Genomic DNA, 25,378 nt, shown 5'->3' with positions numbered 1-25,378 from the left:
TAAATTAAGTGATGTCGGTAGACAAAATGGTACGGAGAACGCTTATTCAGTCCAATTTCCCCGTATATAGCACAGCATGATCTCCTAGTTGGGTTGCGAACTTGCGATGCCCTTCTCGTCATTTGGCGGGAGATTAACATTTCCACTCGCTCGATCTACCGACGTTCACCAACATAGGGCATAGTTTCCTACCTATCGTCTCCTTCTTTCCCGCGTCAGAATCTCCAGGTCAAGTTTTCTGTTGAACAAAAACCGTCGGCCATGGAGGACGCTGCTACTCCTGCTTTCGGATTGACCACTCGCCGCTCGGTGATGATTGTTCTCAGTCCTCGTGGAGTTTTTTGTTTTCCTTCTGTTTTTCGTTCCACAGTGATATATTTATTGGGATAATTTGTGGTGTTCGGGTCAGCAGAAAAGGACGAGGGCTCAGATTGTAGCCACCGAAGCTCAACCTTCCAAGGAAGACGGTGGTGGTGGCAACAACAATGACAGGACCAGCGATGCTAGCGACCAGGTGGACAGGGAGAGCTCGCCTGAAGACATTGAAGAGGCTCGGCCTCCTAAAACTAAGCGGAACCGTTTGGAAGGCACTTCGAGTGCTGCGCATAAAGTCTCTGATCAAAACTTGATTGGTAACTAATTTTAAATTAATTTATCGGCATCATGAATGTTCATCTTCTTATTTAGGTTTATTTTATCTACGACTTAATGATGTTTCCATGGATTTTGATAACTGAAAGCACAAACTCGTGCAATGGTTGGAGGTGTTTAGGTTTTAGTCATTATGGCGATACTGCTCAATGGATTGTTGTCCTTTTCATCGTTTTGCAACTGTGCTCATGTTCTTAATAAAATTCTTCCTTTAATGTTGTCTGCTTGAAAGAGTGGATGTGGATATTGTAAATGCCACAATCGTCGGGTGCTTGCTCATCGTTACAACGCAAGACTTGCTTTATTATGATTTCAGGAGACAAGATGTAAATCTTGATAAGCGCTGTCATGTCCTTTAATTTTCTGCAGAAGTTATAAAGGGAAATGGGAAACTTATTCCTCAAGTTGTTAAGCTTTGGGTGGAGAGGTATGAAAAAGATCCAAAAGATTCAATTGTCGAGCTCCTGACCATGCTGTTTAAGGTAATTCAAAGTGTCTTTCTTTATTTTCTTTCATTTTCATTTTCATTATTTATTTATTTGTTAAATTTTAATAATAAGATCTAATTTGAGAGAGATTTTAGAAAACAACCGTTTCTTTCTAAGTTTTTTCTTAGAACCTTGGATAATGCAAGTAGGTGGGAAGTTGGTTTAGATCTCCTGAACTGTAGAATGCTTATTTTCATTCTTAAATGAGACTATCCTCTTATTGAAGCGGTATTGCTATGAAACAAAGATTTCTGATTAGTGAAATTTACAAACTTACAGGCTTGTGGAACTAAATATCATATCAAGGGCGACTTCCTGGAAGAGACTGATGTCGATGATGTTGTTGTTGCTCTTGTCAATCTTGCGAAAAAAGTATCGTAAATATTCCTTTTATGTACATATTTTATGTCAAACCATTTTTTACATTCTCCATATTGTTGTCACCTGCTAGTCTTCTACTGTCAATTCTTATTTGAGTTCTCTGAAAGTTTGCTCAAATTCTCCTTCAAACGTTGGCTTGACTTTGTTATCACAGGGTAAAGTTGAAGATTATCAAAGCTCCATATTGTACCTTCTAGTGTTCTACTGTCAATTCTTATTTGAGTTCTCTGAAAGTTTGCTCAAATTTCCTTCAAACGTTGGCTTGAATTTGTTATCACAGGGTGAAGTTGAAGATTATCAAAGCTCAAAAAAGGAGTTCAAAAACTTCAAAGATAATCTTGAGTTATTCTGGGACCATTTGGTCCATGAGTGTCAACATGGGCCTTTGTTTGATCAGGTGTTATTTGATAAATGCGTGGACTACATAATTGCATTATCATGGTCAGTAATCAACTGCAAAGTTTGAGTATATGATTTATTATTTTCTTAAGAACAATTCTCTGTCTCTTCCTCTAATATATATATTTTTAAAAATATGGATCAGCACTCCTCCAAGGGTTTATCGTCAAGTGGCTTCTTTGATGGGTCTCCAACTCGTTACATCATTCATAAGTGTTGCTAAAATGCTTGGTGCTCAACGTGAAACTACTCGTAGACAGTTAGATGCTGAAAAGAAGAAACGAGCTGAGGGACCACGTGTGGAGTCTTTAAATAAAAGGTTTTCAACGACTCATGAAAATATTACAGTGTTGGAAGAAATGATGCGCAAAATTTTTACCGGGTACAATCTTTTGCCTAATATTTCTAAATGGGCTGTTAAAGTGCTTCTAACTTTTACCTTCTGTTAGTAATCTTGTATTTCTTGCTCATTATTTCCTAAGTTTTCTTAGCTTGTTTATTTTTGAAGGTTATTTGTGCATCGCTATCGAGATATTGATCCAAACATTAGAATGTCATGCATACAGTCTTTGGGAGTATGGATTTTGTCCTACCCATCACTATTTTTGCAGGATTTATACTTAAAGTATCTTGGATGGACATTAAATGACAAAGTAAGTTACTTGATTTGGAATCTTTACCAACTACTTTATTGGTCCTACTCACCGTCTACGTGAAAACAGGTTCATTATTTTCTTTTATTTTGTGGTGCAGAATGCAGGTGTCAGAAAAGTTTCAGTTCTTGCTTTGCAGAATCTTTATGAGGTTGACGATAATGTGCCAACTCTTAGTCTATTCACTGAGAGGTTTTCTAATAGAATGATTGAATTGGCGGATGACATTGATGTTTCTGTGGCTGTGTGTGCCATAGGGCTTGTTAAACAACTACTAAGGTGACTCAGTATAATTTATTCCAAAAGCTTGTGTAGATACATATTTATTCATTCTTTTCTGCGTTTCAGACACCAACTTTTAGCTGATGACGACTTAGGTCCTCTTTATGATTTACTGATTGATGATCCGCCAGAGATCAGGCATGCCATAGGAGGATTAGTGTATGATCACTTGATTGCTCAGAAGTTCAATAGCTCCCAATCTACTCGGAGAGGTTCTGCTCTATTTTAAAAATATATCTCACGCTTGTTGTTATTGTTTGTCTGAGAAAGCAATCATATGGTAAATTATTTTCTCAGGTGATGGCGACAACAATTCTTCTGAGGTTCATCTTGGCAGAATGTTGCAAATCCTGAGAGAATTCTCAACGGATCCAATATTAAGTATATATGTTGTCGATGATGTCTGGGAATATATGAAGGCCATGAAGGTGTGTTATATTCACCTCTACAAGAAGGTTTTGCAAGATTTGTGAACTAAAGGGGGTGAAAAGAGGTTCAGTCTAGTTTGGTTTTTGGGATTTCTTTATGAAGGTTTTTGAGATTCTTAATAAAGAATAGATCATCTAGGTTTATTAATTATTAGATTTAGTTCAATTTGTCAGGGCCTTGAGGTGGGCACGGGTGCCCCTAGATATAGGGAGCAAAGCTCCAACTCCCGGTTATCATTAAAAAGAAAAAGATTTAGTTCAATTAATTTATGCCAGCAGTACTAAGGAAACTGAATCATAATGACCTATTTAGATTATTATTAGTTAAAAAATATCTGTGCACGTGTGTTGCTCATGCTGTGAATTTGTATGTATTCATGCTGTGAATTTGTATGTATTTAATACATAGGTTTATAAGAGTTCAATTTCGTAGAAAGAAAAGAGGTTGGTGTGTACTATTAGTACCATATTTTGGTGTTCTGGATGATGCTTAAGCTAATGGCAAACAATACTGACAATACATCACGTGTATAAGGTAATTATGATTATATAAACACAAAGTTTTGTGTTTTAGGTTAATTATCAACATTTATTTTTGTAGGGCAACTGCCATGAGTTTGCCAGTGGTCGAAGAGGAAATTTTTTAGCCAAGAACTCTTTGTAGTCGTGGTTGAAACCATGGTGCTCATCCATGGAAGGATATTTGATATCTAATCTTTTGAGTTTTTTGATACGAAACATTGTAGCGTGAGATGATTGTTGATGAGGTTAGTGATGTGAATAAGTTGGATAGAACCCACATGGTTATCAACAGATAAGAGGAAACTTTGAGAGTCCTATCACTTATGGTTTAAAATTTTATATGAAAATTTATGAAATTGTTGACCATGGGTCTTCTCCTAATATCACAATTAGATGCCTGCTTTAATCTAGTTCATTATTTGGCAAAAAAAAAAAAAATGGTGTTGGCAACGAATTTATGGTATCCTTGTCATTTAACCCATGCCAAAAATCCTAGTTTAGATTAAGTTGATCGTATCTAATATGGGAACTTCTTGTGCTTAATTTTGAATTTGGGCCTGTTTTGAAGAAAAACTTGCGATATTGACATCTATTATTTACTACCGCAATTTCTTCTAAACTTGGTAGTTTAGATTTCTGATGCCACTTGTTCTTCCAAAGAACAAAGAAGTAAATTGAATAAGCAACAAATATGTTTAAAGTGCTCATTTATATTTTAGAAGAATTACTTCATGGTAAAGTTAGATGATATTGCTTAAATCTTGACTGCAGGACTGGAAGTGCATTATTTCCATGCTCCTAGATGAAAATCCTTTGATTGAGCTTACTGATGAGGATGCTACAAACTTGGTTCGTCTTCTTTCTGCATCTGTCCAAAAGGCAGTTGGGGAAAGGATTGTTCCTGCCACTGATAATAGAAAGCAATACTTCAGTAAAGCTCAAAAGGTGTGTAATGTTGAGATTACACTTAATATCCTCTTGCTCTTTGGTTCTTAAAATGCAAAACATTTCCAGTCTAGCCTTAATGAATACAGAAAAATTCTTCTATGGTCAAAGCGAATATTTTAATCTCCATTTTATTTAATTATGCTCCTAAGTACCACCATTTGGTATATGCCAATGCATTGAACCAAGTAAGCTAAGCTTTTACAAGTGTCAGCTTCCCCATCTTTCATATTGTCCTGGTGCTCATGTTGGTTCCTGTGTGATGCTTCACATATATTTTTATGGCACATTTGTTTGTCATTTTCAAAATTTCATCTGCCCTTTTAGTGCTATTATTCTTCGACTCCATAAGTCTAAATCTTTATTTGTTCTAATTATCAGGAATTATTTGAAAGCAACAGACGAGACATAACTATTGCCATGATGAAGAATTATCCACTACTACTACGCAAGTTCATGGCTGATAAAGCAAAAGTCCCATCTTTAGTTGAAATTATCGTGCACATGAATCTTGAACTTTATTCCCTGAAGAGGCAGGAACAGGTTCTGTACAGTTGCAGCAGCTTCATATTTAACTTTTTTTTAGCTTAGTTCTGATGAGTAATTGTCTATCTTTTGTTATCTTCCCTCAGAATTTTAAAAATGTTCTTCAACTAATCAAAGAGGCATTTTTTAAGCATGGTGAGAAGGAAGCATTGAGATCCTGCTTGAAGGCCATTGACTTATGCTGCACTGAGAGTCCAGGGGACTTGCAAGATTTTTCCCGTAATAAATTGAAGGAACTTGAAGATGAGCTTTTTGAAAAACTTAAACATGCTATGAGAAAGTTAGAGGTATATAGAGGTGATATTGTTTTTTTAGTTCCTCCCCCTCTGGATATATTTTTATTAGCATGCTTAAATCTTATTGTCTGCAGGATGGTGATGATGAGTACTCCCTCCTTGTAAATTTGAAAAGGTTGTATGAGTTTCAATTGTCAAGGCCTGTTCCTATGGAAAGCTTATATGATGATATTATTATGATTCTTCAGAAATTTAGAAGCATGGATGAAGAGGTAAGAGTGGCTAATGGGTGAACAGTTAGTTATTTAAAACAGCCTGAGCTTATCAGGTACTTTTTTTTCCCTCATGCAGGTTGTATGTTTTCTTCTTCTCAACCTCTACTTACATTTGGCATGGTCTCTGCACTCCATTATAAATAGTGAAACAGTGTCTATAGAATCTTTATCGTCCTTATTGAATAAACGGAATGCATTGCTTGAGCATCTTGACCGTTACCTGAATGATCCTTCTGAAGTTGGTAAAAGTGGTAATCTAGCCGGTCGAGTAAGTACATTGTTCCTCCATTTCTATCAAGTTCAATAAGGATATTGAAATCCCCAGTGATCTCTTGGAATTTCATACTGATTTAATAACATTGGATGTGTGTAGGTTTGTACCATCCTTGCAGAAATATGGTTTTTATTTAGGAAGGAAAATTATTCTTCAACAAAACTGGAAAGATTAGGGTTTTGTCCTGATGCATCTGCTGTTCAAAAATTTTGGAGGCTATGTGAGCAACAGCTAAGTAATTCAGGTATTGATTTAATTGCTTTGGGACTTTCTTTTGGCTGGAAGTGTGAAAATGAATTAACATTTTTTTTTTTGAAAAGAAACATGTATTTCATTGATAGATGAAAACATTACAAAGGGAGAACCCAAGAGTCCAAAAATGGATTTACAAAAAAGTCATCCGTCTGGCCAAAAGTATAGAAAGACTATATTCAGACAAGTGGTGCTTGCATATACACCGCCAAAAAGAAAACAGAATTAAAAAATAAGCTAAAAGGTTCATCAAAGTCATTGAAAATCCTATTGTGCCTCTCCAACCAAATCTTGCACAAGAAAGCTTTGACTATGTTCGTTTTTTTTTGAACAAGAAACACAGTTCTCATTGAAAAAAATGAACTTTGACTATGTTCGTTCATAATGTTTGCTGTGCCACTTTAAAAGGGTGACCCATAAGGACGTAGTTGATGAAGGTCGATGTCGGCATAGGAAAAGCCATCTGCCAATTGAAACCATTCCAATGAGTAATTTACAGAAATTTTGGGCGAAGGGGCAGAGAACAGAAATATGGTACTGAGACTCATTATTCAGCTTGCACATTTGGCACCAACTTGGAGAGAGAGCAGGGGACTTTCTCTTCACCAGATCATGAGTTTTTTTAGCAGCACGGGATAGTTCCCAAAGGAATACTCTAACCTTCTTGGACATCAACCTTGCCAAGTGGATCTGTAGAGGCCTCCATAATCGTCACTTGGTTCCTGTAGAGAAGAATAAAAGGAACGCACAGTATATAAATTGGTTGGATCCAGCGGCCAAATCCATCTATCCTCCTTGTTGCTAATGTGGATGGAAGCAAGATGTTATATTGAAGCCCACTCCATCTATCCATTAGTTGAAGTTTTGGTTTTTGGCGCTCTTTAAATAGCCTTCTTAGTTTCAGCAAATTATTTTTAGGAAATAGTTGAAGGGTTTTTCATCTCTTCTTGGCTGCTTTCCTTTCTGTGGAACCCAAGGTTATTAAATCTGTCTTTATTGGCTCTCGATTTTCAGCAGCATCAAGGAGAATTTGAAAGGTTTTGTTTCAGCAGCATGTTATTAACTCTTTGTCTTTATCGATTCTCAGTTTGCAGCATCTTCAAGGAGAATTTGAAAGGTCTTTTATTAGCAGCATCTTCTTTTTGATCTTGCATCTCATTTTTAAGAAGGGGATTAATTGGTTGGCTATTTCCTTGGAAGTTTAAGGGTCTTTTCTTCTTGATCTATATATAATCTTTTGAAGAATGATTTGCTTTAGGAGGTTTGAAATGAAATCTCAATCCTCTTCCTCTATTGGAGATCCTACAAGATCAACATGGCGTGCAATGTGTGGTCTTTCCTTCTCTTATCAAAGGATTACAGTTGTTCCCTCCTTCTATGCAGCATTTTGGTGTCACTCTTGAAGCCTAAAGAAGTAGTTTTGGTCTTGGTTTTCGACTCGTCATTTTGCCGAAGTTTTAGTCGGTTTTTTCTCCATTGTTTTCTTTGATTGGCTGGTTTTTTTTTTTCTTTTAATCCTTGAACATTTTTCTTCCTTTTTCATATTAATGAAAAGTTTGTTTCTTGTTTAAAAGAAAATGAAGGCCACTCCTTAATCTCATTGTCTTTTAGAGTTCTCTGAAGACTCAAGTTCCAACAATTTTTTTCTGGACAACACAAATTTCCGACTTTGGAGGATGAATAATGTGTTAGTCTATAGAGATAGGGGAATCTCGAGCAAAGGGACCTGTTTTCAAGCCAAATATCAGTCCAAAAGAAAGTCGTTTCACCATTACCTACTGAGTTGCAAGTATTATCCATGATATTAGCTTTCAGCTCGCAAATGAAATGCCACGGCATCCAACAGGATCTGGATGGTTGCTTAGGGCATGAGTCCGATTGTGAGGAGACATATTTGGCTTTAATAACCTTGCTGCACCATAAGGCCTCTGGTTCATTTAAATATCTCCATAACCACTTGGCAAGAAGTGCTTGATTTCAAAGCTTGATGTTATCAATTTTGAGACTGCTGTTTATGGGGGTTGTTGAACTTTCTTCCACCGAACATATGAGAACCTCCCATGGACCCTCTCAAAGGAATTTTTTCACGAGTTTCTCAAGTTTTAGAATTTCTTTTGAGGGCATTTGATAAAATGAAAAGAAGTATGTGGGAAGAGTGGAGACAAGTGGATTTGATGAGGGTGAGTCTACCCCTTTTGAAATAAAAGCATGTTTCAGCTTCTAAACTTGCGCTCAAAGTTTTCCACTATAGGATCCCAAAGTGAGAGAGAAATAGGCTTACCACCAAGGGGAAATCCTAGGTAAGTGCTTGGCCAAGAACCTAGCTCGCACACAGTGGATGAGGCCAAGTCCTCCGTGTCAGAAACTTCCATATTTATGCCCAGAGTCTCTGATTTGCTGTAATTAATATTCAAGCCAGAAGCTTTTTAAAAAATATTCGCTAAGGAGAATAGATTTGTTATTTTTCCATGCTCAAATTCAGAGAAAAGAAAGGCATCGTTTGCAAAGAGCAAATGATTAATACGAATGGAAGATTTGCTTAGAGAAAACCATTTGATGAAACTATTTTGGGAGCCAAAGTGAGGATGCAGAGGTACAATAAGAGTTTAAAAGGAAAAAGGAAGAATAGATCTCCTTGTCGAATGCCTCTTGAAGAGAGAATTCTGGCTCTTGGCCAACCGTTGATGATGGTGGAGCAGTTGCACTAGAGACGCACTCATAAATCAATTTTCTCCATCTTGGGGAGAGTCCTTAGCTTTGAGAATGACATAAAGGACATGCCAGTCTACTTTGGCAAAATCTTTTTCTAGATCTAGCTTAATTACTACAACTTGCTTGTTTTTGTTGTTCTACCCCTCATTGAGCTTATTTGCATTCAGGGAGGCATCGAGGATTTGCTTTTTTGCTACAAATGTCGATTAATACTCAGAAATAGTGTGTGGGAGGGCTTCCTTCAGTCTATTAGATAGCACCCTTGCTATCACTTTGTAAGCACAAGGAATCAGGTTGATTGGGAGAGAATCATTGACTTATTTGACCTCTCTTTCTTTAGGTATTAGGTAGATGTGAGTCTCATTGAGGGGTCGATTAATGATACCATCTTAAAAAAATCATGGAACACAATTATAAGGTCATACTTGATAATGTTCCATGAGTTTTTAAAGAATTATCCTGTTTAACTGTCTGATCCATGCGGCTTATTTGTACCTAAGTTGGTTATAGCCTGATTCATTCCTCTGTGAAACTATTCTATAGCCTTTTTGGGAAGCAGCAGAGCTGGGCCTGTATGCTCCTTGTATTCTTTCAAATTTTTTTAATGAAAGTTTGGTTTTGTATCTCAAAAAAAGAAAAAAACACTCAGTCATTCTTATACTTGCTTCCGTACGATGATTTTACCTTTGTATGTTTAATGCGTTTTATACATTATCCATATAGATGAGAGTGAAAAAGAATACGGGGAGGAGACAAATAGAGATGCAATCATGATTGCTGCAGCAAAGTTGGTTGCTAGTGATACAGTTTCCATGGTAAACTTGTTTTGTATTGGAAATCATTTTTAGTTTTATTGTCTTTCAAATACTGCTGGTTTGTTTGAAGTTTCTATCAATCAAAATCCTTTGGCTTAGTGTGGGAAAAGCTCTGTCGGGGTGTGTAGCTTGAGAGGAATTATTTAACTTTGAAAGGGAAGAGCAAAGTTGTAGACACTCTTTTCTTGAAATAGTTATTTTTATTTTTTTGCTCTTGGGTTCATGATGGTATTCTCTAGCTAGGGTTTCAAGCATTTGCTTTTTATTATTATTATTTTTTTATTTTTTAACAAGAAACAACTTTTTATTGATAGATAAAAAGATATAAAGTATTCAAGGATACAACCTTCAAAAGAGAGAAGCAAAACCATGTACCATCCAAATAAAAAAGGTCAAAACGTTGGTTCCCCAAAAGAAAAAAATAAAAACAAACCATAAAACTAGTCAAAGCACCAACAAACTAACCAGAACCAGAGAAAACTCTATCCTAATAAAATCCTGAAACAGACCAGCAAATGAAATCCTAAAAAAGAAGTGAATCTCTCACTTTTCAACAGAGTCTTCTTAACTTTCCTCTGTTTTTTTTATGAAACAGTGGTTCCACCCGTCTCTCCCCCACCCACCCTCCTCTCTCCCCCACCCACCTCTCCTCTCTCCGCCATTGTAGCTCTCTCCTTCCATGGCTCCATCCTTAATTATCTTTGACGACTATGGCACCACACCCCCTCCCCCGTTCTACTACTATTGAAAGGAAACGCTACTCCATTGACATTGATACAAGATACCGACCCGTGTAAAGCTTTCTGAAATTACAAAAGACCGTGCTTTCTTTATCTCCATCCGTTGGAATTGGCTTTCCTGGCTCTCAACTACCTTCATAGCCCTCTTGGATGCCCCTCTGAATCAAAAATTTCATAAGGAACACTGCATCGACGATCAAACTCTTTGGGTGGAAAAGACTAGTAACAAACGAGGCATCATTGCAGAAATCACGAAGCTCAACAACAATGAAGGTCTTAACAAGCTTATTGTTCCTGTGGGAGTCGACAGAAAGGGGTGGCGATCTTTTTGCTCCCTCCTTTCATCTGGTCTGACCATCCACCAACCTTCTGTTCCTCTGATAACAAAGCAGAAACCAAAAGTCATTAAACCAGCTGCCTCTACTCACCCTTCTACCTCATCCTACAAAGATGCTCTGGTTCATCAAGCTCCACGTCTTTCATCTAGTGGTACACCACAGGTTATAACCCCACAAAACACAACTTTTGCCCACACTGACTTTTCTACCTCCATTATTTTTTTTTGAACAAAAAACGAACTTTTCATTGATGAAATGAAAAGGAACAAAAATTGTTCAAGGATACAAACTCGGGAAGGAGTGAAAGGAAAACATAAAAATTTAAAAGATACAAATACATAAATTGAAAACACAAAATATAGACCAAATAAACCAGCTAAACAGAACAAATAAAAGCATCCCAATTACTAAATATAAGAGAAGGGGAGTAGTGTGAGAATGGCTCGGAAAGGGAACACCAGTGAGATGCTTTGAGCTTGACAAATGAAGGGCGATCGATTAGAGATCTACGTTTACTCTTGAAAATCCGCATATTCCTCTCAAACCATATTTCCGAAAAGAAAACTTTTAATGACATTAATCCATAGAATTCGCGCCGTAGGTGACAACAGAAGCAGCATGCAAAACAGCCCTGAAAGTTGCTGCTGCATGCAAAACAACATTGGAAGTTTTAGCCGCATGAAAAAAAGCATTGGAATTTGAATCTAAAGCATGAGAACCATCATAAATGCTCTCAACCCTTTCGAAAAACACCTCTCATGCAGAACATTAAACACTTTCTCAACTCCAAAGGAGTCTATCCATATATGGCTTGTTAATTTTCCCTAACTTTCTTAGCTCTCCAAAAAAAAAAAAAAATCTGAAGGATACACACTAAGTTTCTGGTCTTGAAGAGGAGGAATCTGAAGCAAATATTTGAGCTACCTCCTTACCAAGAATTGGATCTTGCACCGTCACGTCGGCAGTGATAAAATCACATTGGTTCTTCATCACTTCAATGGAGGCATCAAAGCAATTCAACATATTGATGGCGTCTAAAGGGATACTAATAAGGCCTCCACATTTCTTTCCAATCAACTCAAAGACTTCCTTGTTCCACAAAGAAATACGCAAGTCTCTTATTTTGATCCAACCCCCATTGCTTTCAATCATTTCCCCCCTACCATGCTTTCGAGCATTCCATTTATCAATCAAAATATGAAAGCCACCCACCTTCTTCAATTGCTTCTTCTTTATTTATTCTTTTTTTTAAAAAATTATCTTTTAAAATATATCTTGCTACTATTTTCTTCATTGTATTGGTGCCAGGGCCATGTAACATATATTCTAATTGTTAGTGCAGGTGTATCTTGGTCCAGAAATTATTTCTCATTTTCTGATGCATGGGACAAGCGTGGCAGATATTGTTAAGCATTTCATTACCACTTTAAAAAAGAAGGATAACAATATCCCTGTTATCTTTCTGGAAGCAATGAAAAGAGTAAGGATCATATACTTGTATTGGGTTTTCTTCTCTATACCAGGGACTACTTTGTGTGTATGGGGAATGTATTTAATAGTAAACAACTTGAAATAAATCTTATCAATCATTTGCTTGTCAAATATTTCAACACAATTGGTTGCAGAGTGAATCTGCCAAAGCTTAATTTTTTCAGATTTTTTGTGGCCATCCTTTTGTTCTGCAGAAATAAATTTGTGGATTAATGCTCGTACATCTTTTTTGTGGATAGTCTGGTTGAGGAATATGAGAGTTTTCAAAGATGAGAAGAAATCTATTGAGCTCCATTGGGATGACATTGTATTTTATTACTATTATTTTTTTGTCCTTTTGGACTCTCAAATCTGAAGGTTTTAGTAATTACTCACTTAGCATGCTTATAAGCTGTGTGTAACTCCTCGGGTTCTATGTTAATGAAAGCTCACCTCTAGTTTTTATAAAAAGAAAAGACGCCATTCACCCTCATACAAGCTTGGTCTCCCCTTGAATGGTAAGCTGCATACAGCATGTTTTTGGGACCCCATCTTGGAAAAATTGAGGAAGAAGCTTAGCTCTTGGGAGAACTCTCCCATTTCAAAAGGTGAGCCATTGAATGGTAAGCTGCATACAGCATGTTTTTGGGACCCCATCTTGGAAAAATTGAGGAAGAAGCTTAGCTCTTGGGAGAACTCTCCCATTTCAAAAGGTGGTAGGCTCACCCTTATACAAGCTACTCTTACCAATCTCCCTATCTATTATCTATCTATCTTTTCCATACCATCCCAGGTTGCCAAAGAAATGGAGAGAATTATGAGGAACTTTCTATGGAAGGGAAACAACACACATAAGGGTGTGAACCTTGTGAGATGGGACAAGGTCACCATCCCCCTAGAGGATGGAGGGCTGGAAATTTGCAACATTAGAGACAAAAACAGAGCCCTCCTAGCTAAATGGATTTGGAGATACCATACCGAAGAAACTGCCCTATGGAGAATTGTCATTGCTGCCAAATATGGGGACAACCACTTCCATATCTCCTCTCTTTGCCCTATAGCTTCTGCTCGTGGACCTTGGGAATCTATTATCAAGCATAATCAACTTATCATGGATAGAACCATCATTAAGGTAGGGGATGGAGCTAAAACTTCCTCCTGGAAGGACAATTGGCTAGAGAATGTACCCTTGGCTGTTGCCTACCCTCTCCTCTTTGCCTTACACTCCAGCAAAAACGCTTCTGTTGAGGAATGTTGGTCGGCAGTAACAATTTCGTGGGACATACGGTTTAGAAGGAACCTCAAGGAGGCGGAAATCATTGAGCTGATATTATTTCTCCACCAATTGTCTCTCTATCGTCTTAATCAAGCCAGTGACAGACTTATATGGAGATTGGAACCATATGGAATCTTCACTACCTGCCCCCTCATTCGCGACATGGCTAATTCCCTGACCTCCCAAGCTGATGTTCTGCATTATAAATCAATTTGGAAAGACCATTACCCTAAGAAGATCAAGTTTTTTCTAATATTAATTGAGAAGGAAATGAGGGAAATGTGATGAGAGTTGGTGGCGTCTCTTCTCTCTCGGTGAAGGTGGAAAAAAAGTCTTTTCTTTTCGTTTGATTGGAAACGGTAAGGAGGTCGAGTTAGAGGAAAGTTGTAGGGGGAGAGTGTCGTTCTTAAGCCTCTCACTGCGTATGATAGCGTGGGTAAGGGACTGCTTCGAGGAGATTGGGTGTAAGGTAAATGTGGAGAAGTTCTTCAGAAGATGGAAGTCTCCGGTAGGTCTAATCTGGTTTTAGTTGGTGACTAACCCTTGAGACATATGCTGTGTAATAGTAGAAAAAGGAAACGTTTGATGTTGTGGGAATGAAAAAGGAGAGCTATAGCAGTGAGTTTGTGAAAAGCTTATGGAATGATCGTCATGTTGAGTGGGCTGGGTTAGGTTCTTTGGGGGCTTCGGGAGGGATTCTTTTGTTGTGGAGTAGTAAAGTTCTGAAGTTGGTGGAGGAGGTGCGGGGTTCTTTCTTCCTGTCGGTTGCCTTTAATTTCCCTTCTAAGGGGTTAGGTTGGGTTACTGGGGTGTACGGCCCGTCGTCTCTGAAAGGTCGGAAAGGGGTTTAGGGTTTAGTCTTTGGGGTCTTTGTGGAGATTGTTGGTGTTTGGTTAGAAATTTCAGTGTGGTCAGATTCCCTTCTGAAAAGTCTTCAGTTGGAAGAGTTCTAAGGTCGATGAAGGAGTTCAATAGTATCATTAAAGATTGTAGCTTGTTGGATCCCCCCGGTTAACGGTAGATTTACGTGGTCTAGACAAGGGACTAGTTGCAGGTTGGATAGTTTTTCAAATGTTAAACAATCTTTGGGTCCCAGAATCACTTCCGATCATTGGTCGGTTTGTTTAGATTCAAGAGCGGTTAAATGGGGTCCCTGCCCGTTTAGATTTGAAAATATGTGGCTTCCTCACCCTTCTTTTAAAACTTCCTTTCAATCTTGGTGGAACGCTGAAGTTCGAGGAAGATGGGAAGGCTTTCGTTTTATTAAGAAGTTAAAAGCTATCAAAGTTTCTCTAAAAGTCTGGAACGTTGCTACTTTTGGTGATATTAGGTTGGAGAAGGCAGAGCTTATTGAGAAGATCAAATCCCTCGATAGTCTTGAAGCGGAGGGGCTCCTTTCTTTGGAGCAGTTGGAGGAAAGGAGTAGTTTGAAAGCTCAGTTTATGGAAGTGATTCGCAAGGAAGACCAGAGTTGGAGACAAAAGTCCAAGTTTAAGTGGGCTAAGGAAGGGGACTGTAATTCCAAATATTTTCATAACATGGCTAACGGTAGAAGGAATAAGAATATTATCTCTTCTCTGGTTAATGATTTTGGTGAGGCGCTGCGTGAGGATCAAGAGATTGGAAGGGAAGTGATTTCGTTTTTTAAGGATCTTTACGCCCCGTTTCCGTGCTCTAGGCCTTTCTTGGAAGGCTTGGATTGGAGTCCTATTTCTTTATCGGAGGATGGGCTCGAAGCTCCTTTCTCTTTAAAAGAAATTCGTCGGGTGGTGTTTGGATTTGATAGAGATAAGTCTCCAGGCCTGGATGGTTTTACCATGGCCGTCTATCAAGATAACTGGGACAGTCTTGAGGAGGACTTGTTGAAAGTCTTTCAGGAGTTTCATGAGAGGAGTGTGATTGATTCTTCCATGAACGAAACTTACGTGTGTCTCATCCCGAAGAAGGAGAATGCAGCTAGGGTCAAAGAGTTTAGACCTATTAGCTTGATTACGAGCCTCTACAAAATTATTGATAAAACTCTCGCGGATAGACTTAGAAAGGTCATGCCTTCTACAATTTCAGAGACGCAAGGGGCTTTTGTTGCAGGTAGGCAAATTTTGGATCAAGTGTTGATAGCTAATGAGGCTATAGAGGATTATAGGAAGAGGAAAAGGGAGGGGGTGGTGTTCAAGATTGATTTCGAAAAGGCTTATGATCATGTGGATTGGGACTTCTTAGACAAGGTTCTGGGGAAGAAAGGCTTTGGATATAAATGGAGAGCTTGGATGTGGAATTGTATAAGGTATGTTAGTTATTCCATCCTTGTGAACGAGAGACCTAGGGGAAAAATTATTGCTTCTAGAGGCCTTCGGCAGGGTGATCCTCTCTCCTTTCCTTTTTATATTGGTTGTGGACATACTTAGTAGATTAATTTCCGTTGGAGTGGAGAAAGGAGCCTTGGAGGCCTTTCAAGTGGGAATGGAGAATGTTCGCCTATCTCATCTCCAATTTGCAGACAACACTATTTTCTTATGTTCTGGTAAGGATAGGGCTTTTAAGAACTTGAATTGTCTTCTAGGTTTCTTCGAAGCTTTATTAGGTCTTAAGATAAACATAGGAAAAAGTTTGTTGTTGGGGGTAAATTGTGATGGTGGTAAGCTTAGAGAGTGGGTGAATCTAGTTGGGTGCGAAGTTGGTGAGTTCCCCTCCTCCTATCTTGGTCTTCCTTTAGGTCATAACCCTAAAAGTGTGACGTTTCGGACGTTGGTATGGAGAAGTTTCAGAAATGCCTTTCCTCTTGGAAAAAGGCCTTCTTTTCTAAAGGAGGAAGACTCACATTAATTCATTCGGTCTTGAGGGGTATCCCAACTTATTATCTTTTCCTCTTCAAGATTCCGGTGGCAGTTAGTGAGGCCCTGGAATAAATCCTGAGGGATTTTCTTTGGGAAGGCATAGAAGAGGGGGGTGGTGCTCATCTGGTGAGTTGGATAGAGGTTACAAAGCCTCTGGAAGTGGGAGGTTTGAGTATTGGGAACTTAAGGCTTAGGAACGAGGCTTTCTTGGCTAAATGGTTTTGGCGTTTCCTCCATGAATCTAACGCCTTATGGCAAAGGATTATTGTGAGTAAGTATGGTCCGCATCCGTTTGATTGGGTTTCAACAGATGGACCTAAGGTGAACCATTTTAATCTTTGGAAGGCTATCGCTTTAGGTTTCCTTGTTTTTTCTCATTCTAGCTGGTCTGTGGTGGGGGAGAGTCGTAATACTTACTTCTGGGAGGATGCTTGGGTAGGAGATAAACCTCTTTGTATTGCGTTCCCTCGACTTTATCATCTTTCTGGAAAGAGGCTTCATTCGGTGGCCAAGGTTTTGAGTCACCGGGGAGAGGTTCTTTTTATTTCTTTGGGCTTTACTCGTGCTTTAACAGATCAGGAAACCTTAGAGGCGTGTCTGTTATTCCTGGGAGGGAGGATGTGAGACTTTGGACCCCCACCTTATGTAGTTCTTATTACTGTATCTTGAGTTCCCCTTCCTCTTCTTCTTCCCCTTCGACCCTTTGGTTCTCCTCTCTTTGGAAGATTAAAGTTCCTAAGAAGATCAAGTTCTTTGGGTGGCAAGTCCTTCTTGGGAAAGTCAATACCTTGGATCGTATCCAGAGGAGGTCGACCTTTTGTTTGGGTCCGCAGTGGTGCGTTCTCTGCAAGAGTGCATTGGAAGACCTTGATCACTTGTTGTGGACTTGTCAGTTTGCTTAGGATCTCTGACATCGTTTCATTATGTGTTTTGGGATATCCTGGGTCCGTGCTAGGGATTGTAGGGCTATGATGGAGGAGTTGCTTTTATACCCCATTTTCGTGATAGGGGTTGCTCTTTGTGGTAGGCTTGCTTTCTAGCTATGTTATGGGGTATTTGGCTGGAAAGGAATCATAGAATGTTTAGGGGGGTGGAAAAGTCTGTGGACTATGTCTGGGATTTAGTTAGATTTAATACTTCGTTATGGGGCTCGGTTTCTAATCCCTTCTGTAATTATACGCTAGGCCTTATTCTTTTGGATTGGAGTCCTTTTCTTTAGGGGATTCCTCTTTTCGGGCTGTTTTTTGTATGCTCTTCAGATGATCCTTTTTTGTAGTTCTTGTATCTTTTTCATTATTCTCAATGAAAGTATTGTTTCGTATAAAAAAAAAAGAAGATCAAATTTTTTCTTTGGGAGGCCAATTTGCTATCTATAAATACCCACGACAAACTCCAAAGGAGGCTGCCATCGATGTGCCTCTCTCCTCACTGGTGTGTTCAGAATCACAGGGTCATATTTTTGCCTCTTGCACTTTTCATCCACTTTATGGCACACCCTTCTATCATCTTTTGGTCGGTCTGTAGCTCTACTGGCAAATCTCCACAGTATATTTTCTTCCTATCACGGGACACCTTTTTACCAATGAGGCAAAAATCCTCTAGATGCAATTCATTATGGCATTGATGTGGTTGATTTGGCTAGAGAGGAACCGTCAGATCTTCCAAGGAAAAGAACGGTCTATCAATAACATTTTTGAATCTATAGTGTCATTAGTTGTTTCTTGGTGCAAATGCTCTCCATCTTTCATCACTATAGTTTTGTCTCTCTATTAACCAATTGGAAAGCTTTTTTGTAGCTCCATTGGTGGTTTGGGATGTCATCCCCTTTTGTATATTTTCTCATTTCATTGAATTAATGAAATAGTATCTTGTTAAAAAAAAGAAAAGACGCCATATCACTTGAATTCTTTTGCTGACTTATCTTGTTTGAACTCGACCATTCTTGTTTTGGGTTATGTGAGCATATATTAAATGCCTGAAATTTTGTCATCTAACACGAGGATGATGGTAAGTTGTAACAAAATGTGTAGTGGGAGTGGAAGTTAGTTTAGAGATCTGGTATGTAGGAAACCAGAGGAGGGGTCTCAAATACTTGTGTGGTAAGATCCTATTTGTTATTTGCCACCATAACCTTTATATACTAGTGAAAGTTTTCTCGAACATTTGGATTGAGGGAAATAATAAGATTTTTAGAGCTAGCGAGAGATCCTGTGAGGAGGTTTAGTCTCTTGTTGGGTTTAACATCTTTTTTGGGGCATCAATCTTCAATGATTATTATATTTACCTGTTAGGTCTTACTATCTTAGATCAGAGCTATTTTTGTATAGTTAATTTTGTTCATGCGAGTTGCCTTTTTGTACGTCAATTTTCCATTATCCTCGTTGAAAGCTTAGTTTTTTGTAGAAAAAATTAATAAAAAAATTCTTATGCATTGCTGTGTAAACTAAGGATACACTACACGATGAGACACCACCATATGAAGGAATCCTTTTACTTTTATGTCTTTCAAAAGATTGTTTTGTTTTCTAGATTATCGAGTTTGTGAAGAATTATGCAGTGATTTCATTTTCTTTCCCTTTTTGGGTTCTCCTAGGCCTATAATCGACATATAGTGGGACTCTTGGGAAATAGTGACGAGCCTTCAACAAGAAAATCCTATATAGAATGTAAGGAGTTGGCTGCTCGGCTTTCTGGAACATATGTAGGTGCAGCTAGGAACAAACATAGATCAGACATTTTAAAGATGGTTAAAGATGGAGTTGAGCATGCCTTCTCTGATGCACCGAAGAATTTATCCTTCCTGGAATGTGCCGTTGTACAGTTTGTATCCAAACTACCTACACCTGATGTCCTGGAAATGTAAGATTCTTGTTCTTTTTTGACCTCAGGTTGAGGAATAACTAGTTACAGCTTGAAATGACTTAATTTAATTCGTAATTATTTTTCACATAGTATCAAGGATGTCCAGAAGCGAACAGAAAATATAAATACAGATGAAGACCCAAGTGGCTGGCGCCCCTATCATACATTTGTTGACAGATTGCGTGAAAAGTATGCTAAAAGTGATGGTCTTCAAGGTAACTTGCTTCTCTCAATTTAAGTTGTCTTTAGTAGCAACTCCCCTCTCTCTTGGTTTAGCGTGCACGGCTCTTGATTAGATTCTGGTTTACTTTGGCTCATTTCCATGTTTGGATTTATTATTTAGTTCTGGATTTGTTTTCTAAACCTGCTATGGATAACAAAATCATTACAAGTTTTTTACAAAATTCTTAATGAGCTTTGATTTGCATGTATTCATGCTTGATCTGTGTCGGTTAATAATGTAAACTATTTTCTGAAGTTTTGTTATTGTGCTTATAAAATGTAATTGGACAAAGCCAAGCACTTTATAAGCGGTAGATATTAAAACCCAAGGGTGCGTTATGTAAAAGAGTAAACATAAACTATTCAGTAAGTAGATACCCAAATACAGTGCTATTTGCATTTTTCTGCCATTTCATTCTATTAAACCTTACTGAAACCCTACCTTCACCAGTTATGGTCTCTAGGATTCAGACTTCCAAGGTGGCTTAATTTTTATTTATATTATTAAGTAAAAGAAAGAAATTTCATTGGCAAGGAAGATATGCTAAAGAGAGTTTGTAGACAAGATTTTTTTTTGGAAGAAAAGCTGTGCTCTCATTGAAAAAAATGGAAAAAAAAATACAAGATGGCATACAAAAAAAAGAGAATAGCCCAACAAAAGGGAGCCAAACTAAAAGAAAGAATTTAATCTTTTTTGAGTATATGCCTTTTCAAATGGGCTTCACAAGAAGAGCTGAATCATTTTTCATTTTAGAGCCCATATTCTAAAGAAGAGATTTGAAGGTGAACAGGCCCTTGCTATCCAGTTTCCAAATCCATTTTCCTCCACTAGGCCAAGGCAGGTGGGAGAACGAAGATTGGAAAGATCCGCCCATTGCTTTATTTCGATCTCTTTGAGGTTTCTTCTAAGACCTAAGTCTTTAAAATCAGCTTCTTCCTTCCATACTTCTTTGACAGAAGCACATTTGTGAAGGAATGTTGAGAAAATGAAAGTGATAAAAATAATTTTGTGGAAGCAATAGTAAAATTCTCAATGTTTGATGAACAATAAGGAAATGTGAAATGTGAGAGAGTAGAAATAAACAGAAGAGAAATCAACTTCAAATTGAAGTGATTGTGAATAAACAAATAAAATAGTACAAAGGTTGGTGATACAAGAAATGTGGTACAAAATCTGATGGTACCAAAATATGTGTTACAAATATTTGGGTGGTACAAACTTCTCATGGAAGTTCATCCTTATATAATACTTGGACCTATTTTGTAACCTACATAAAACTTAAAACAACATTTAAAACCTAAAAACTTACTAGTCATAAAACTGAAAATTAAAAGACAAAATAACATAAGGGTCAAAAATAAAAACTGAAAACTTGATGAAGAAAAAACCTCAAATCTCAACAAAGAATATGGAGAAAAGATGAGGAAAAAATTATGTCAAAAGGTTCTTTTAACCAGAAATCACTCCAAAAGGATGTGAGGCACCATGTCTCACTTAACTAGCCAAACTATCATATATGAAAATTTGTAATTTTTTTGCAAAAAAATTTGGTGCTTCATGATATCTTTCTACAGTTCATGTGAAGATTTTAGAGAGACGTGAGCCAGTTTTGTGTTATTTAGCTTCTAATCCCTACGCCAAGTGACTCCACAACTCTTTGCAATGAGGATATCATAGGAAATCCTAATCAACAATCAGCCAAATGCCTTCTCAATATTCAATTTGATGACCACTCATTTCCTCTTCTTTCTCAATGTTCAGCATCATCATCACCCTTGGCAATAGTGGTTGGGAGACTCTGGAAGGTCAACAAATTCTTGATGCCTCTCTTATTGTAAATTAGCTCATCAATGAATGGAAGAGAAAGAAGAGGGAAGGGGTGGTCGTCAAATTGAATATTGAGAAGACATTGACAAGGAATTTCCTCGATGAAATCCTCATTGCAACAGGTTTCTTTTCCGCAATTGCACAAGCACAATATAGAAGACATTATCAACCGGCCTTGATTTGACAAGGCTTTTTCTTTAATTCAAACTCCTTGTGATAAGACAGGACGTTCAATATATAAATGATGAAATTGAAAGTTTTAAAAGGTCAAAGATGAAATTGAAAAATGACACAAGCGACTAAAATATATATTTAATGAAATGTAAAGTACTTTTGGGGTTTAACACACACTCCCCCGTCCCTCCATGTTTTTTCCATAGTGCATAACTAACAATCTTCGACTAGTTGAAAGTATTTTCTTTCTTTCTCTTTCAATCATTAGTATTTTACACGTCAAGACAATATTAACAAATAAGTTATGGATTTACACTAGATAAAAAAAATCAAGTTAGGAATTTGAGTAAATAAGATTCCCTTTGAAAGTATTTTCTTAATTTCTCTTTTTGTACTTTTATTTCATCTATACGTTTATATTAAGTTGATTTCTATTCTAAGCGTCATTAAGATTAGATTAATCACAAAAAATTCTTTTAAATTCTGGTTTCTAAATAGTTTTGATGATGACAGACAACAGTAGAAAAGTTCTACAAAATTTTCATTCTATCTGATTTCCATTTCCATTATCTCTTATTCCTGTTTCATTAAAATAAATGGGGCTTAAGGGTCTCGATCTATGCTGCATATATTCTGATGTTTCTTCACAGACCTTAAGCTGTAGCTATGTCTATTTAAATTTTAAATCATTGTTTTATTTAGCTTATATTTGATTTGGTTTTCTGTATTGTGCTTGTGCATTGTGCAATTGAAGAAGAGAAAGAAGGAAAAACTACCAGACGCAGGGGTCGGCCACGGAAAAAACATACTATACAGGGAAAGAGACTTTTTGATGAGCAAAGTACAAGTGAAGAAGAGGAATCAATTAGTGCATCTGACCAAGAAAATGTACATGATCAAGAAGAGAAGCCGGATGAGGAAGATGAGGAAGAAGCACCACTCATCCAATCAATTAGGTCATCCTCCAAGTTGAGGTCACTGATAATTTCAAGAGATGAAAGCACCACTCATACAACGGGCAGAGCTACAGATGGCATGTCTGCTTCCCGAATTTTAGGTACGGGGTGAATTTGTAAGTATTAACATATAGTATTTTCTTGGTCACTTGGGATTTTAAAAAGTGAGCCTCGGTTGAACATATACTCCCTGTGAGGCATATACCATGGTGGGCGTTGGGTTCATTTAATTTTATCATTCAAAAACTACATATTTTTATACGTAAAATATTCGTCTTCAATGTGCCTCGCACTTCAAATCTTTTTTGGAGGTTACCATCACCGAAATATATTGTTGAAGCATGAGTCCATGCAACAATATGCTTACTTGCAGGGTACATCATTTCTGATAGACGAAGATTGAAAAAGTAGCTTTTGACGAAGGATATTTGCTTTTTCAGTTTTTCTCGCATAAGATTAGTAACCAAGCCATCTTGGTTCATGTGGTGCTTGGTTGGAGTTGTACTTTAGGCCTTTTTTCTCCGTATGATGCTTGAATTTTGTCATATGAAAAACTAACAATTCATTTCTGGTCAACTATTTTTATTCTGAATCTATTATTGCTATTACTGCTACTATTATTGTTTAATCACATGTCCTAGCTGCATGCGGTAGATATGTAGCAGGATAACATATCTTGTTCTATACAAATCTACAAATGAGTAATTGTTTTCTTTCTGCAGGGCCATCTACATAACTTGAATTGACAGTCTGTAAATTCTCTTGCATGACTCGTCATGGTGGACAGACGTCCTCAAATTTATTAAGATACGTAGCTGTGATGTTTATTATCTTTGTGCAAAACGAGATTATCTTGATGTATTCTTAATTGAAAGGTTCTTCATGAGATATTTCTTAACTGGTAATAAGAGTTATGGTGGGCATGGTCAAAATAGTTGGTATTCTTGTTAGCCTCAATCATTTCTTTGATAGTGGTAGAGTATCCATATGTGGTCTCTATTTTAACCAGAGATCTTATATGATTATATCGTTTGTCTTGCCCTTTTGTTTTTGCTTTGTTTGATTTTGCTCTAGATGTGATATTTTTAGTTCATAACGATATAGTTTTCAAGAATATACATATCATGCAAAATAATAAATTTATCATCAGATACGCCCTTTTCAACTACAAGCCTACCTGTTCCACAACAAAATTTTAATGCAACATCTGTCGGCTTTTAAATACTAAATTTGTGTTTTTGATGAATTTTATAAATATATTGACAAAAATCATTGGATATTTTTGAAAAAATTATAAAATTAAAAAAGTAATAAAAGAATATTTAATACAAAAAATAAGTATCACATAGATCTTTAAACTTTAAAAAGTGTCCTGAATTGATAGATCTTCTAGTGGCTGAATAACAAATAAGCATCTCTTGTAGTTTCTAACTTAAAAAAGGTGTAATAAATTCTTAAATTTTCAAGTGTATTCGATAATCAAATAATTTTTTTTTTTAATTCAAGAATCTATTACATAGAATATTAATAAATGATGTTGAATGTGACATAGAAATGTGGTTACAAATTTAGGGTACATTTGATTGGTAATCGGAAAATAAAGTAGTAAATGAAAAATAGAATTTTTGGATATATGTTTAGTAAGATTTAGAAACTAAATCTGAATTTCAAAAATTATTCAATATTTTGTTCGATCTAAAATATCATTAATTCATTTATTAACATTTATAGAAATATTATTTGATAGAATTATAGAATTATATAATTTATAATGTATTATATTTTACATTTTATGAAATAATATATTTATTGAAGCTTTTATCTTATTATAGTGTGAAATTAGATTTTAAAATTTCAAATTCAAAATCTGAAAACACTGAAATGTAAAAATATTATTTTGAAAATTTCTACTACTTAAATCACATAATTTAAAAATAAGTTTACAAAAACACATTTGGTGTCTGAACTTTTTATTAAATAACAATTTAGTCCCTATATTTTGAAATTGGTTAGATTTAATAGAAATATAACATGGCTAGTCCACGTGTACAAGGGACAGTTGGTGGGTTGGTTCAACTCATCGGCCCAAACTTGGACCAATTAAGGATTGAAAATAATAATAATAATAATTATAGAGAAAAAATACCTCCCACCCTTTATGACCCCCTCTCACCCTTCGACTTCGACGCACGACTCTCGTACTCTACATCGAGGGAGACAGAAAAAAAGGTCCGAGGAACAAAAATGTACGGTCGGAATTTGGAAATTGAATTGTGATAGAAGGGTAGGAAAATTCAAACGAATACTCATAATCGGAGTAGAATTCCATGGATGGTTTCGAAAAGAATATGAAATTACGAAACATAATTTTATTGAATTGGATGAAGCAGGAATAAAGGTAGCTAAATACCGAATTTGTTTTCTCGACAAGCAAAATGACAAAAACTGGGGATTGAATCAAGAAAAACCGACAGAAGAAGGATAATTACAAAAGATAGAGTGAAAATTTATTGGGGAAAATATCATCTTATTTGGGCCCTCGACGATTCTCTCTACAACCTTTTCCTCTATTTTCTCTATTTCAAATTTTTTGGCCACTGAAAATGTCGGCATTTACAACGGAAAAAGGATCCTTCGAGACTGTGAGCATTGGATTTGACAAATTCTACAGCCGGATTTTCGCAGTGCGTCAAATTTCACCACCAAATTCGAAACAAAGCAGAGTGGTGAAACCCGTGGAACAAGCAGTGAATCTACAAAATGATTCTACACAACATTGAGGGAAGGAGAAACCCAGATAATAATCTGGGTAGATTGAG

At 36.9% G+C, this 25,378-nt stretch overlaps 1 protein-coding gene across 6 annotated transcripts; it reads left to right on the top strand.

Annotated features, from left to right (window-relative positions):
• The first annotated feature begins 63 nt into the window (after positions 1-63).
• Positions 64-23,597, top strand: SCC3 (sister-chromatid cohesion protein 3). Of its 6 annotated transcripts, none has more exons than XR_015791244.1 (22): positions 64-309; positions 413-632; positions 1,021-1,133; positions 1,419-1,511; positions 1,675-1,961; positions 2,065-2,301; positions 2,428-2,572; positions 2,673-2,851; positions 2,921-3,066; positions 3,152-3,282; positions 4,576-4,749; positions 5,131-5,292; positions 5,382-5,582; positions 5,666-5,803; positions 5,883-6,074; positions 6,180-6,324; positions 9,768-9,859; positions 12,280-12,417; positions 19,111-19,376; positions 19,470-19,594; positions 21,364-21,551; positions 22,361-22,497. XR_015791244.1 is itself a non-coding variant. In XM_088124772.1 (22 exons), exons 1-22 carry the CDS (start codon positions 262-264, stop codon positions 23,293-23,295), a joined length of 3,546 nt encoding a protein of 1,181 aa, XP_087980898.1. In that variant the 5' UTR covers positions 66-261; the 3' UTR covers positions 23,296-23,597. The 6 variants fall into 6 exon arrangements, 3 of the variants coding, with proteins under 3 accessions (XP_087980898.1, XP_087980897.1, XP_022155695.1); XR_015791243.1 differs by having other exon boundaries at positions 22,358-22,496; XR_015791245.1 differs by lacking the exon at positions 21,364-21,551 and adding an exon at positions 20,356-20,499 and having other exon boundaries at positions 65-309; positions 22,358-22,494.
• The last annotated feature ends 1,781 nt before the right edge of the window (positions 23,598-25,378 follow it).

Source organism: Momordica charantia, assembly GCF_013281855.1.
Source record: "Momordica charantia cultivar OHB3-1 chromosome 6 unlocalized genomic scaffold, Mcharantia_2.0 BLBB01000006.1, whole genome shotgun sequence".
In the NCBI taxonomy this organism is placed as follows: domain Eukaryota; kingdom Viridiplantae; phylum Streptophyta; class Magnoliopsida; order Cucurbitales; family Cucurbitaceae; genus Momordica; species Momordica charantia.
This window is presented reverse-complemented; position numbering and strand designations above follow the sequence as displayed.

What these genes read in the sequence shown, in the direction of transcription:
- SCC3 (XM_088124771.1), top strand. Translation starts at nt 262, where the DNA reads ATGGAGGACGCTGCTACTCCTGCTTTCGGATTGACCACTCGCCGCTCG. An exon ending in TTGTCAATCTTGCGAAAAAA is followed by an intron (nt 1,512 to 1,674) that starts GTATCGTAAATA and finishes TTGTTATCACAG; the next exon opens with GGTAAAGTTGAAGATTATCA. An exon ending in CTAGTGATACAGTTTCCATG is followed by an intron (nt 9,860 to 12,279) that starts GTAAACTTGTTT and finishes TTGTTAGTGCAG; the next exon opens with GTGTATCTTGGTCCAGAAAT.